The sequence below is a fragment of the Hydra viridissima genome, unplaced genomic scaffold (assembly GCF_058129835.1).
Source record: "Hydra viridissima isolate aposymbiotic clone 2 unplaced genomic scaffold, HvirCarnegie_v1 scaffold_1, whole genome shotgun sequence".
In the NCBI taxonomy this organism is placed as follows: Eukaryota; Metazoa; Cnidaria; class Hydrozoa; order Anthoathecata; family Hydridae; genus Hydra; species Hydra viridissima.
The window spans coordinates 38693299-38708773 of NW_028324300.1; the positions used below are offsets into that span (position 1 = coordinate 38693299).

At 27.2% G+C, this 15475-nt stretch overlaps 2 protein-coding genes across 2 annotated transcripts; one reads left to right on the forward strand and one right to left on the reverse strand.

Moving 5' to 3' along the window:
- Positions 1–7: 7 nt before the first annotated feature.
- On the reverse strand, positions 8–3097 carry LOC149894880 (protein SMIM7 homolog). The gene is made up of 5 exons (XM_090069233.1): positions 2982–3097; positions 2756–2797; positions 2350–2399; positions 892–982; positions 8–322 (listed from the first exon to the last, which is right to left on the reverse strand). The coding sequence occupies exons 1-5, from the start codon at positions 3005–3007 to the stop codon at positions 307–309; spliced, it is 225 nt and encodes a 74-aa protein (XP_089925359.1). The 5' UTR covers positions 3008–3097; the 3' UTR covers positions 8–306.
- Positions 3098–10381: 7284 nt separating this feature from the next.
- Positions 10382–14582, forward strand: LOC145192432 (protein YIPF1-like). The gene is made up of 12 exons (XM_090074008.1): positions 10382–10537; positions 10643–10727; positions 10860–10934; positions 11195–11226; positions 11352–11432; positions 11574–11658; positions 11794–11907; positions 12461–12615; positions 12742–12808; positions 12923–12975; positions 13443–13505; positions 13833–14582. The coding sequence occupies exons 1-12, from the start codon at positions 10508–10510 to the stop codon at positions 13959–13961; spliced, it is 969 nt and encodes a 322-aa protein (XP_089930134.1). The 5' UTR covers positions 10382–10507; the 3' UTR covers positions 13962–14582.
- The last annotated feature ends 893 nt before the right edge of the window (positions 14583–15475 follow it).

Here is a 15475-nt window from a genome sequence, read left to right on the forward strand (position 1 = left end):
CAGAAACTTTCTTCAGTACGTTTTATTTTTTTAATTTTTCATCAATTATGACATCAAGTTTTTTTTAAAAAAAAATTTTTTTTACAAAATCCATCTTAAACAAGAAACAACCAATAAGACTACTCATTGAGTTTCTTTATTACAACATCCATTACCATATTCTTTTTATTTACTGATTTTCCCATAATTTTCACCAAGGCACACTTTTGTTACTTGCTACAAATAATGCAAGTGTTTTTGTTTGGTTCGTTATTACAGCATTTTAAGAACTTTGAAGCCTCTGAGATTTTTTCTTTTGATGAAATGTCAACTGGAAAATACCCTGGATAAATATGAAGTTAAGTTTATAATTACAATAATTTTATTTACAAAAATAAAATACAAAAAAATAATTGATAAAATGGACTTAAAAAAGGTTAAAGTATGGTATAATACAAAGATAATACAGGCCACATGAAACTTCAGGTCAAAACACATGAAACTTCAGGTTAAAACACATGAAACTTTAGGTTAAAACACATGAAACTTCAGGTTAAAGAGGAAGAACTAAGCACAAATACAAAATGAACAAGTTCAACACAAACTTAACCTTAACACTAAGAGTATTTTTTTTATTTTTTTTTTTTTTCTTAAACTTTCCATAAGAATTTTTTTAAAAAAAAAAACAACAAAAAACTATCACAGATGAACATTCATTTCCGAATGATGTTTTGGTGTAAAAAATGAGTGAATGTCCCTAAAAAAACTTTCACAAAAATTCTAGTTATTTTTAACTCAAATCAAAATTCCTACTGATAGTTATGGTATCCATGACCACTGACCATCCTGTTTTACTCAAAATTAATTGATCAAGCTTTGATTAACAAAAGCGCTATCAAGAAGTCTACTTACACAAACATCATGGCCATGATTACTATATTCCACAAACCAATAAAAACTCTAAAGTAACGTAAATTTAACAGGAACTCTCGTATTTTGTCAACTAAAAACAAAATAAAAATTTCATAAGTTTTTAAGAATTAATAGGATTAACCTTCTTTAAAGTCAATGAGGCCTGGGCCCCAGTAAATTAATTTTTTGTTTTTAATTTTAAAGCCTGTTGCTAAAGTTTGTTACAAAGTTTTCATTTAAGACTGCTTAACATTTGATAAAAATAGAGCAATGTATTTAATATAGAGTGAATAATTTTACTGGTAAAATACAGTTGCAAATAAAAAGCCAAACAAAACTATGCATTAGACCACAGTAATCTCAAGATAATTCTTTAAATCTAAAAACATGCTATTGAAAATGCAAAAAAATTTATGCAAAGAAAACGCAGAAAACAAAAAAGAAAAAAATAAACATAGAAAGTCAGAAACTAATCAAATGCTGGGCCAACCACTTCATTTAAAACCATAGAATGTTCATAAAAAATTTAAAAAAATCTTGTAGGTTGAGTAGCATCTTTAAATAAAGCAATTAAATTTTTTTTTTCTAAAAAACTTTTTTTTTTAAATTATTTTTTTTACCTTAATAATTTTTAAATTTTATGTTTTTTTTTTTTTTTTAAGAAAAAACAATGAAATTGAACAGTTCTTTAAGAGCTGAAAATTTTCATTAAGCTGATTTGTTATAATACAGACAAACCTTATACTATTTTAAGTGTAGAACTGTATTAAACTGTCATAAAGCTTCATGAACTTGTATTTTACATTCTGAAACAAGTTTAAATTTCTTTTACATAAAGACCATACATGAATGCCTAGTTTATGTTCTATCTATAGCAAAAAGAATAACATAATAAGATGGCGTAGAAAAAAATGGAAAACAGTTCAAGTATATATATAAAAAAAAAAAAAGGGGAGGGGTAGAAGTTCATATGTAAAACTTTTACACTACAAAAATATCAATTTTTTCTTATTTGATTATAGATTTTTGTCCGTAACTTTTAAATATATGTATTAAAAAATAACTATTATTAATAAAGCAACTCAATAACTTTTTCCAAAGCCCAAATCTTTTTTTAACTTCTTAATTTAAAGGAACCAAAACTATTTCCTGTACTTTTAAATAGTAAGAGAATAATTTGTTTTAATGTACACAAAACCACAATGAATCTATAAACTACAAAAAAAACTCACTTTAATTCTTGTAGAAATTTTATTGAAAATTTTGAATTTTTTAGAAATTTCTTTTTTTCTTTTTTAATTAACAATAAATTTAATTTTCCGTTTTGAATAGGCGAATTAAAATGAAGTGATTTTGAAATTCTAAGTAACAAGTAAAGACGCTATAATATACATATATATGCAAACATTGAAACTTTTAAGTAAAGTAAGACAACAGAATTACTAAAAGAAATCTTACTAGCTCCTGGCTCTTCTTCAGTAAAAGAATCAATATTAGATCTTTTTTTCCTAGGAAAAAAACACTTTGTATTCAAATAAGCTATCATCTTTTTTAATTTTTTTTTAAAGCTTAAAACTTGCATTTTAGAAAATGACTGATAATACCGACAATGATAAAACTTTTCTTTAAACTGCATCACTCAATTACAATTTCATTTCCCTCCCTGGTATTTTATTTGAACAAACATTGGAAAACCAATATCAACAAAATTTAAAATTCAAAGATTAGAAATATATGTTTGAGCTCTACGTAACTATTTATGGTCTAAACTAATTTAATATCACAAAACTTAGGCTATGACAACTATGCATTACAACATTACAAATTGTTCTATTATTACATTTGATATCAAAAAACAACTTACAATTTAAAGTTTAGTATTGCACATGCATTAATCATAAGTGTGCTAAAAAAAAAAAAAAAAAGCAAATGATAAAATAAAAACTATTTCTTCAATTAAGTCCCAAAGAAATAGAACTTTTTATACACACTAAACATTCACAGGAAAATTGAAATAGCTTTAGCTGTAATTACATAGATGTTACAAACTACAATTATAACATAAAATTGGTTCATTTTAAAACTCTTGCCTGAATATGATAAGGTTGGATATCATGATTTTGGTTATTAAAAGGTATCAGTGGTATTTTACCAACAGTCAACGGAGATTTTTGGCTAAAATTACGGAAATACATTTTCGTTATTCTTTGTGCCTTGAGTCACGTGAATAAGCAAGCAAGTTGCGAGAAAAGATTTAAGATCTTTTTAGATTTCAGTACAAGTTATTTAACTTATATTACTGAACTTTTTTTAAAACTTAATTTTTGTCAAAAGCAAGAAAGTTAATGTTCTAATGTACAGTTTGTCACATCAGAATCGTAGTGTTTCTTAACTAAATGTCGATATTCAGATGCATGGCAACAAAAATTGGATAGTAGCTTCTTCCTCTACAGGGCTGTAGTCAAAAATAAAACAGTGATTTTTGTTGGAACAATTTTTTGAGACCAGGAAACAAGAACGGGTTGCAAGAAATATCCAAAATATCCAAAAGCATAAAAAATTCGACCATTTTTTGAAAACAGTCTTCGTCATTATTTCTCAAATTTTAATTTTAGGCAAAAACTTGCAACAGGAAGCATGCTAGGATTCATTTATGCTTGAATGGCTTATAATTGAACATTTACAATATCAAAGCTCGAAGATTTGTCAGGCTTGGTGAAATCTCTAAAGTTAATTTTATTATGATATCTTAAATGAGTACATAATTATATTAAACTATGCAAAAAATAGAAAATAAATTTATATCCTTTTTTTTATTGTTTATTTAATTCCACATGCAGTGCGTTGCAGCCATTACAAATGTTCTGTTTGTCAAAAAGTAGGGGAAAACCTCATTGAATGGGACAGTTTTTGCAAAATGCTTTTTAAACGTAGATAAAATTGTTTAATATATATATTTAAATACGTTTGATAACCACCGACTCTTCCTCAATGATATAGTAAAACAAAAAAAGTTGGATTTGCATTTGGCTATTGGTCAAAAGAGAGTTTTATTGGAGCATGACATTTGTCCCATTTATTAAGTATGTCTCATTGAATGGGACAAACATAAAAGAATTTAAAATAAACTTTAATTCAATCATTTTTCAAATTAGTTTATTAATTGTAAATCTAGTTAAATATATAGATACATACATAAAGACCACACAAAAAAAATATTTTTAACTTTAAACATTTTAACTCTAGTTAAATTTCAATCATAGCAGAACTTTCTCATTTTAGAATATTATATTTAGTTATTTTTATTTAAGTAAAATATTGCAGTATAAAAGTGTGTAAATAATACCCGATACCCATGGGGATAAAAGTAAGGGACTGCAGCATCCCTCTGCTGAGCTGTAAATAATACTTTATTAAATTCATTCAATAGGTTGTATTTTGTCCCATTCAATATGCGCATCACTTTATCCAAAAATGATTAGTCACACCAAAAACACCATTACTTAAGCTTGAATGTTTTACTCACTGTAGTACTAGAGACTGCTATTTAAGCATGGAATTTTATTTTCCATAACTTCAAAAATTGCTGCAAAATCAGAAGAAACAAAAAAAAAATTTTTAATTACTTTTTACATTCGAAAACACAATAACATCCATTGTCATTACGGTCATAGAGCAATAGGATGGATGAGTCGGTCAGTTGAGTTCTTGTTTCTATCACTCTTTGTTACAGGAATTTGAATATCCTTACATCGATGCTTTTATAAGAATCTGATTTTGTCCCATTGAATAATCCTCCCATTCGTTAAGGTTCTCCCCTACTTTTGCAGTTGATGCTTCTTTAGAATAAGAATACTGAATAAGAACATGAAACTGGTCATTGCGAATGAATGTAAACACTTTCATTATATAAACAGAAAAGAATATCACCTCGTTATTTTGCGAGAATTGGTGGACAGCAAGTATTTAGAGATATTTCTGTAGGGTGGACCAGCAAATCACACAAATCAAGCACTTTTAAAAGTCCCCCCTTGTGTAAAGTGTCTGGCTAGAACCTTTTTACCAACAAACTTATCTAAAACAATTGATAACATTGAAATTGTTCCTCTTATTCTTGGTAATTCAGCATATTCCCTTGAAAATTGGCTCATGAAATCCTACCCAGGTTGTGAAAATCTAAGAATAGAAGAAACCAAATTGATGCTTCTCTTACTAAATGTTGTGTGGTGGTCAAGTATGCATTTGGAAGATTAAAAGGTCAATTTCAATGTCTTTTAAAGAGATTATATGTAACTGTTGAAAACAGAGTCTTTTTTCAGTTTCTACCAGATTGAAGGGAAGGTTGCATCCGGCCAAGAACTTGGCAATTTCTGTCTCTTCGTGGCTGCTCTTTGTCCTGCGGCTTATTCTTCATGTATGGATGGTATTGATGTGTTGATGGTCCTACCAACTTCCTCTTCTTAATGCCTCTATCCAAGACTTAAGGTGTATGTTCTCCTTGCTCTAGCTCGTATTGCTAATCTTTCTTTCTCAAAGCTTTCTCAATGCCATTCTCGATGACTTTTTCCTCAGTAAAGTGCTTCCATATTTCTGTCCTTGGACGAACCATGTTGTCAGACTAAAAGTATGAAATCAAATATTTCTATCAAAATCAAAAAGAAAATTCCCAGTCATTCCCAGTCAGCATGCTGTATACTACATAGTTTCTGTACTTTGACAAAGCAAAACTATTTAAATGCATGGGCTGAACAAACAGAAGTTGAATTAGTAAACCCTATATTAAATTGCAGTTGCATTGAACTTGATCATAAAGCTTTATAAGAAATACCATAAAAAGATATTATACCACTGTTAAGCTGTAAATGAATTTTTTGAAACTTTTAGTTTATTTTCTTTTCAGGAAAATGGAACAAAACAAAAAAACATATATATACCTAAGTGAACTTCAAATGAGTGTAATTCGAAAGCAATAAAAGGCTGATTGATTAACTTGTTCATAAAATAAAACAGAATTACTAATTGTCAAATATATAAAAGATATTTCTTTATTATTATCTTGAATTTAATTAGAATACAATAAGAGTGATAAAAACAATATTAAAAAAGTGTGCAAAAGTATTAGCGCACTTATAGTTTTTCAAAGATTCTAAGAAAGTTTAATATTTTATGTGACCACCTTTGTTTTTAAGGCATGCTAAGACTCTACGCGGCATAGAATCTATAAGTTTTCTGATTAATTCTTGTGGCACAGTATTCCACAACTCTTGCATTTTCGTTTTGAGTGGCACCAAGTTAGTGGGCTTTATTGAGCGTGCTGTGTGGCAAGGAGCGTTATCTTGTTGAAAATGCTAGGTGGAGTCAGTCTTGAAAACGTCCATTGATGGCTTTAAATAATCTTCTAATATCTCTCTATATTGATGTTGATTAAGGCGATCAGTGTAAAGATGCGCCAGTTCATTGCTAGATCCAGCAATGCAGCCCCAAATGCCAATTGAACCTCCTCCTCCTTGAACTCTTGACATGATGAAACGAGAATTATATTTTTCGTTTTTGTATCTCCTCACGACAACCCTTTTCTTGCGATTAATAAGTTCAAAATTTGACTCGTCCGAGAAAATTACTTTTCTCCATTGCTCTACAGTCCATGCAGCTCTCACTTAGCACCATTTTCTTCGCTTTAGACTGTCTTTGATACTTAATAGTGGCTTCTTTGTTGCAAGGTATGGATTGAGATGTTTTTTTCTTCATAAGCTTGGTAATTGTTGATCGGCTAGGTTGATGTGCACCCAACGCTATATTCAGGTCTAAGGGCATTTCGGCTATGCTCATTTTTGGGTTGGTCTAGCGAGTATAATTGCTTTAATTTCGTCCCTTTCTGATACTTTTTGGGACGACCAGAGCGACTTTTGTCTTTGACTGTTCCAAACTCATTACAGTTTTTGAGCGTTGTTCTAACGCTGCATTCACTGAATTAAAGTTGACGCCCGATATCTCGATTGCTGAGACCACTTTTGTTCAGGTTAACAACTTGCCACTTTGTTTCAATTGATATGCTCCTTAAACCCATATTTTTGTTCTTGCAATTTTAAAGTTTTAACTAACTGTAATTTAAATGATATTTACGCCACTTCAATTTATTCCTCTTATATTTTTTATTGACTGTTATTAATCAGCAGAGAGTTTTTAACAAAAATTAACCAAAAATGTTTTTCTCAAAAGAATTAAACGAGTGTGCTAATACATTTTAAATGAGTGCGCTAATACTTTTGCATGCTTAATTTTAGACATTTTTCCGAGTAGTCATTAAACTTCTAATTAACTTATAAAAAAAACAAGCAGGTTGACAATATTTGACATTATAATTAAATTTAATTGGTTTTATCGTTCATTTAAAAAAAAACTAGTTCAAAATTAAAATTACTTTACAAATTATATTGATTTGAAGTTGTCTACAAAAATACTTTCTGGAAGCACATTTATATATATATATATATATATATATATATATATATATATATATATATATATATATATATATATATATATATATATATATATATATATATATATATATATATGTATGTATGTATATATATTGATGATAGTAATTTTTTAAAATCCTATTTGTGAAAACGCGGTCAAATGTTTTACCTACTCAACGTCTGCCTATTACTCCTACACATACACCTCCTACGCATACACCTCCTAATATTTCTACCGAAGTTAATGCTATGACTACTGAAGTTAAATCTATTGAACGTTTTCCTGTTTTTTCCTGTTTTTTTCAGAATTACAGAATTATATTTTTGTAGAATCATCAGCTCTAATAGCAACATAAAAGAGACTTTTTATATTGCTATTAGAGCTGATGAACCTACAAAAGATAAAATATTTTGTTTGCCTACGGAGTTTTATAAATTCTTAATCTATGCTGTTAAATTTTCTGAATTTGCATATTTTATACTGATGAATCTTTTTGAAATATTACTTCTTTAAATTTCTTCTTTAAATTTCTTCTTTAAGTTTCTTCTTTAAATTTCTTCTTTAAATTTCTTCTTTAAATTTCTTCATCAATTTTCATAACAAATTGAAATATTTGGGAGATTGGTGATGTGACGGTTGAGAATCAATTGAAAACAATTCAGAGATCAAAGCTCAGGCGTCTGATTCCTTTGCAAATGTCAAATGTTGGTTTTAGGAATTTTCGTTGTTGAATCAAATCAATTAGTGATTGTATATATCCTTTGCAAGATGTTAATGATATTGAAAAGATCACAGATTTGAAAACCAACTCTAGATCTAAGTTACCGTCCTCATTGCCTAGCTGTATATTATTGGAGAACTCGTTTAAGTCTGGCCCTGGTGAAGAAAAGGAGAAGTTTATAATATACCCTTCGAAAATATCAACTAGGGATCCTCTTTTTAAGGAAAATGATAATTTTACGGAGAAAACTTTTAGTAATAAAAGTTTAGTAATACGTGGAATAATGATGTAGGTCTTCGTAAAGAGATTCCCCATTTGATTATGTCGTCTGTTGTCACTGTTCCGTTTTGGACTGTTTATTGTGACAAAGTTTGTAATGGCGAATCATTTTTTGTTAAAAATCATTGAGGTGCTACTGATAAATATCTTTTTTAGCTTAAGTTTCATAACGATTTATATATATTTGTTTATGCTAGCATTATTATTATTATTGTTATTACTATTATTATTATTATTATTATTATTATTATTATTATTATTATTATTATTATTATTATTATTATTATTATTATTATTGTTATTATCATTATTATTATTATTATTATTATTATTATCATTATTATTATTATTATTATTATTATTATTATTATTATTATTATTATTATTATTATTATTGTTATTATCATTATTATTATTATTATTATTATTATCATTATTATTATTATTATTATTATTATTATTATTATTATTTTTTTTTTTTTTTTATTATTATTATTATTTTTTTTATTATTACTATTATTATTATTTTTTTTATTATTATTATTATTATTTTTATTATTATTATTATTATTATTATTATTATTATTATTATTATTATTATTATTATTATTATTATTATTATTATTATTATTATTTTTATTATCACTTTTATTTTTAGAAACTAAAAAGCAAAAAGAATTTTAGATAAAATCGGAAGTAAAATAATTTTTGCTATTTTTAAAATGTATTAGCAATATTTCAACATAATTTATGTCAAGAAATATTAATGGTTAAGTACAATACTTTTGAGTTTTCTAAACATACTTTTTTGTACCAATCCTCCCTGACATGGCGAGCATTGGTACACAATGTATTTACAATATTACGGTAAGAAATTTCATCAAAAATTTTTATAGCGTATCTAGAAACAAAGTATTAGGGATTTGTCGTATAACTTTGTACTTTCAACTTCAGTTTAGAGAACTTTCCATTGATTTTGAGACCCATGTTTTTATACAATTAATCAGCATAAAATTCTCTGTCACAATCAATCATAAAGATAGGGGGAGGGGGGGGGGGGGGGGGAGAAGGAGGGAGAAAGTTGAGTAGCGCCGAAACATATAGATATCTGTAAATCAGGAAGCATTTGTACAGAATTTTTTGTATCTGTTCTGTAGATTAATTATACACTTAGTACACTTTGGTAAAATATATTTTTTACAATGTGACTTATTCTCAAATGCTTTGCTAATGCTTTCATACACTATGCACTATACACCTATGCAATTTAAAAATAATTGTTTAAATACAAGTTATTTAAATAAACTATCGATAGTTAGTATCGATATTTAGTATCGGTAGTTAGTATCGATAGTTAGCATCGATAGTTAGTATCGATATTTAGTATCGATATTTAGTATCGATAGTTAGTATCGATAGACAGTCCAGATAGTTTATTTAAATAGCTTGTATTTAAACAATTATATTTGTACCAATCCTCACCCTTTACAAGTGAGTGCTTCAAAGTGAAATATTTTTTTATGTACAAAAAAATTTTAATTTTTTAACTTTTTTTTTGTGTTTTAGATTAAATTTAAGTTTAAAGAAAAAAAAACAAACAAACAAAAACACTCCAAAAAGTTCATTAGTTCAAAAGCGCATTCGCCATACAAGTCAAATGTGAAAAAAAATCAACATAGCGGCAAAACAAACAGTAAGTAAATTTGCTGGTAACAAATGTTTAAAACCTAACAATGTTTTCTTTAGAGGAAGTGATTATAAACAAAAATTGGTATCTGCATTAAAAAGTTGAAATTGATTTAAAGCGGGTGGCTATTTGCCAGTGTACCAATGCTCATCCTGTATTAATGCTCCCCCCCCCTCTCCTCTATTATCATTATAAGAACTTTAAACATTGTGTTTCAATTAAAACCAATTTTGAACTTGATGAAAACAAGAAAACCTTAAACACGTTTAAAATACGACAGTTAAAGTGTTTTATTGTCAGACGAACGGGTATTAGTTTAATAATATTACTGTTAGTTTTGGCGCTCGATGTTCATGACGATATTTCAGTCGGAAAATCAATAATCAAAAACAAAAATTATTCGTTAAGATAATGGTTCTAATAACCTTAATAAGTTTAATTAAGTTATGAGCTCCAAAGGATATTCAACCATTCAGGTATTTGATTCTCTTTCACGTGCACAAAAACGAACACACATACACACTCATTCATAAACATAAATCTCTCTCACACACACATAAATCTTTAATCTTTTTGTATAGCTTCTTGATCAAAGTGATGATTCTGAGGATGAAGAATTAGTTATCCATTCCAAAGGAAAAAGCCAGTCTAACTTTGAGTTTCAGGGTAAACAATTGTTCTTTTGACTTTCAAAAGATTTTTAAATTTATTTACTGTTGATAAAGTTGTTATGTACATTTTTATAAACAACCTTTGCCCTAGTTTTTTTTTTTTTTTAAGATCCAATAATTTTTTTAGAATTTCCACATCCTGTTGATGTTTTACCAGATAAAGATCAAGGAAAAATAAAATCTGCTGTTCTACAATATTCAGGCTAGACATTTACTTTAAATTATGAGAAAATCAAGATAACTGGGTTTTTTTAACACAAAAAATTCAACTTAAAAAAAAAAATGTAATTTTTTAAATGGAAAAACATTACTCTATTGCCTCCCATATTAAAATAAATACTTAGAGCAATGCATGGTAATTAAATATTCAAATTATGAATTGGTTAAGAGGAAAGTAATCTTATTGTTTGTAGCAATTCTTTTGTTTAAGATTTTCATGACTTCTTTTCTTGTATTCCTTAGATGACGATGATGAAAATGACGATAAAAAAGAAGTAACCTTTTTTAATTTCAATTTTAATATAAATTTTTCTTTAAAAGCTTTAGAAATGTGAAATGAAAAAAAAATATTTGCGTTATTTTTTTTGTAGGTTTACAAATTTATGCATCTTTCTTTCAGCTACTAAAAGGAACAAAGAAGGCACCTTCATTTTGGACATTTGAATACTACCAAGCTTTCTTTGATGTTGATACATACCAAGTAAAATGGATTTTTTAAGAGACTTTTACTTTAAGTATGAATAAAAAATTTTAAACTTTAATCAAACAAAGTTCTGCAATCTGGTTAAAAGTTATTGTTTAGCAGTTAGAAATCTTTTTTTTATTTTGTGATTGTTCTTAGGTCTTGGGGCGCATTCTTCACTCTGTGATTCCAGGACGCCAAAATTATTTATTGACAAAGATTAGACCAAATCCAGATTTATATGGTAAGATTTTAGGAGCTTCTGTGCTATTGATGCACTTTAAGAAACACAAGATGGTATATATGATAATGGTATTTATAAGATGGTAGCTATATATAATATTTTTTATGTTTAAGTTGGATTGATAATACATTTCAGGACCCTTTTGGATATGCTCAACACTGGTGTTTACTATTGCCATATGTGGAAATTTAGCAAGTTTCTTTGCTGCTGAAGGAGGTCTAACACATTTTAAGTCAGATTTTCAATTAGGTAAATGATGTATTAAATTTCCTTGTATTTATTTATTATTTAATTATCCTAATAAGTTATAACAAAGAAACAATTATTTTTTTTACATATATATATATATATATATATATATATATATATATATATATATATATATATATATATATATATATATATATATGTAACAAATATATATATATATATATATATATATATATATATATATATATATATATATATATATATATATATATATATATATATATATATATATATATATATATATGTAACAAAAAAATATATATATTTTGTATATATATATATTTTTGTTACATATATATTTTGTATATATATATATATTACAAAATTTTGTATTTCATGGCTGATGATTGCTGCAACACATGAAACTTTAAGTACCATACACAGTTGAAATTTCTTTGTTTATATATATATATATGTAAATATATATATACTTTTATATAAATTTGTATTTATTATTTTGTATGAATTTATCTTCATTTATATTTTCTATAATTTACAAATGTTTTAATTGTTTGTTTGTGATCTTTAAAAGTATCCCTCTCAGCATGTGTAATATTTTCATATGGATGGGTTGTACCTGCTTTATTATGGGCCTATTTGACATGGCGTGGAAATCCTGTGGGCTTTTCATTTCTGGAAATAGTTTGTGTATATGGCTACTCGTTGGCAATATTTATACCAATTTCAGTAAAATGTTTCATATTTTGTATTGATTATGAAAGACTTCTATGTACTTATACTAATTTATGTTTTTTTTGCATAAATAATCTGTAAGAATTTTTTGATTTTCTAAAAGAGCTGTTTTATTCTTAGATAATGTGGATAGCACCTTTTGATTGGTTGAGATGGGTTTTTGTGTTGATAGGTGTTCTTACTTCTGGTATGCTCATGAAATATTTTGGCTTTTTTTTTATTTTTTATTTTTTGGGGGGCGGGGGGGGGGGTCTTAAATGTTTTTTAAAATATGTTTCTTCATAACTTATTTCTTCTTCAGGATCAGTCTTGGTTCGAACATTTTGGACAGCTTTACAAGATGAGAGCAAAAAAGTATGTTATTGACACTTTACTTTGGGAAGATAGTCTGTAAATTTTGTACTAACTTTATTTAAGATTCAGTTTGGGTAAACTTGCTTTACTAAGCTGTAAACTCATTTCCTAACCTGTTTGAACTTAACCTGTTTATGTTCATGACTCAACATGTTTTGAGTTAAATCCTTATCCTGTATTTGAGTAAGATTTTAAGCATGCACTTTTGGTTGTAGTTTAAGTTTTTTAATTTTAAAAAATTTATTTCCATAAAATGTTTACTACTTGTTAACCTGATTTTTTTATTTAAAAACATTTATCTTGAAGGTTTTTAACAGTTAAGTTTTAAGTTTTTTGTATTTGTAAGTTTAGAATTTTGCAGTTTATTTTTTGCTCTATTTTTTTAATTGGAAATTTTAAACATACTTTTTTGCTTGTTTACTTATCTGCTTGCATGTTATATATTTGTTTTGTTCAATCTGTTGCAGATAGCTTTGATATCAGTTCTGGTAATTATGTTACTCCACGCCATATTGGCAATTGGGTTTAAAGTAAGATAAATTTCCGGTTTATCTTTTATTTGCACTTTTTATTTTCATTCTGTTTATTTAAATGATTTAAAAAAAAGAAAGATTGTTAAAAAAGAAAGCAAAATTACACGATAAAAAAGTTGTTTTAGAAGAAAAATTTGATTTTACAAAGAAAATGTTTTAATTCGTTTCATAAACTAAAAAACGTGATTTTCTTACTAAAAAATTTATAATTTTGCCTTTTATTTCAAATATTTAATTTTTTCATATTTTTTTTAGATAGTGAAAAAAAAAACAACTTAATATTTAATTAATTGTTTGAAATAATTTTTTTTTTTCTTTCTTTAGCTGTATTTTTTTAAATCAATCAGTCATGATAGCCAACCGATGTCCGTTGCGATATCTTCTATTAGACCTTTGATCACAAAAATATTCACTACCACACAACACACTTCTACACTAACTTCCTCAAGATAAATATTCCCTTTTTCGTTTGATTGGACACGCAGCATAAATTTCATGGATGGGGTTTAAAATGTTTCTGTTTGCTAGCAACATGTTATGCAGTACTTCTTAAATAACACAATTATTCCTTATAATATTCTTTTTTAGTTTGTAAAAGAGTAAGGGGAGTCTTTATTTAAGGCGAGAAAAAGGATAGGCATCCATTTTTCGGTTTTAATTCTAAAATTTGTCAAACTAATCGATCAGTGTAGATTACGACATAATAGCAGTTTAGCCCGCTTCTTTTGAACTGAGGAAAAAAGTTCTTAAGTGATGTGTTAGGCTGACTACTATTTTCTGTTCTATTTTTCCTCAACGAAGTGTCGGAGTCTTTTGTTCTCTCTTTTGCATCGGTATCAGTGCCTTTACAAAATTTCAATCGCACAGCTCGTGAAAAAAAAAAAGAACAAAAACAAAAAGCGGACGAGCTAAAGCGCTATCGGAAAAAGACGCGAGGTCAGGCTTTGATGTTTTAATTGATGATGATTGATTTGATTTAACTGACTTTATGATGATATGGAATTTGTATTGCGCTATCCTTCATAAAAGATAAAATCGATTTTTGGTTTTTGCAGCTCTAGATTTAAGTAAAAACTTGTCTCTTAATTTTGTTACGGAAAATTTTCGACTTTTAAAGCTCAATTAAGAGACTGATAATTAATAAACTGTTTTTTTTCTCCATCATTTTTCATTTTCGCTATTAAACTTCTGTCCTGCGTTTCAGAAGTGTGCGTAACAAAAGCTAATTCGTGAAAAAATAGACTGGTCAAGATTATTTGAAATTATTAATTATGAGCATTCTTAGAAAAGGTCTGATGAGTGACAAAATGTATTTCTTCTAAAATTGATTTAACAACTTTATAGATATTAGTAACCTAAATCGGTAACTATTTTATTAACCCGATGGCCATGGTCAGTTTTTTTAATTGTTGTGAGCTGGAGCAGAGAAACAGCTTTTTCAAGATACTGCACCGGACTTATCATTCTGGATGCCCTAAGTAAACATTCGGTGGCCCAAAAGTTTTTATCTACAACACAATGCAGTAGTTTTATTTATCAGGCAGATAATTTTGATACCTGGGTTTCAACTAATGGTTTTCTTATATTTAAATTTAATTACTTTTTATAATTTTTTTTTTTTTTTTAATTATTAAAAGCCAAATATTGTTTATCTAGACAACAAAAAGCAAATGCTAGATTTACGAAAGAATTACGAAATCTTTAAGAATGCCATCAAATTCCATTTATTGTAAAACGCCATTTTTGATACTTATCATGCATAAGCAAGAGAGTCTCTCGTCATTCGTCCATGATTGACGACAGGCTCTTGCTTATGCTTAATTCGCGAGGTTAGAATTAAATTGTTTAATCTCCCATTTTAAAAGTTGGGAGAAAATGAGTTATTCATTTTAGTAAGTAATGATCTCTTTTAAAATATGCTTTATTTTTGTAATTTATTTATAAATAACTTGTTTAAACATAAATTA

What these genes read in the sequence shown, in the direction of transcription:
- LOC149894880 (XM_090069233.1), bottom strand. Translation starts at nt 3,007, where the DNA reads ATGATATCCAACCTTATCATATTCAG. An exon ending in TCCAACCTTATCATATTCAG is followed by an intron (nt 2,798 to 2,981) that starts GCAAGAGTTTTA and finishes TTTTTTTTTTAG; the next exon opens with CACACTTATGATTAATGCAT. An exon ending in GCAATACTAAACTTTAAATT is followed by an intron (nt 2,400 to 2,755) that starts GTAAGTTGTTTT and finishes TTTTTTTCCTAG; the next exon opens with GAAAAAAAGATCTAATATTG.
- LOC145192432 (XM_090074008.1), top strand. Translation starts at nt 10,508, where the DNA reads ATGAGCTCCAAAGGATATTCAACCATTCAG. An exon ending in GATAGGTGTTCTTACTTCTG is followed by an intron (nt 12,809 to 12,922) that starts GTATGCTCATGA and finishes TTTCTTCTTCAG; the next exon opens with GATCAGTCTTGGTTCGAACA. An exon ending in TACAAGATGAGAGCAAAAAA is followed by an intron (nt 12,976 to 13,442) that starts GTATGTTATTGA and finishes AATCTGTTGCAG; the next exon opens with ATAGCTTTGATATCAGTTCT.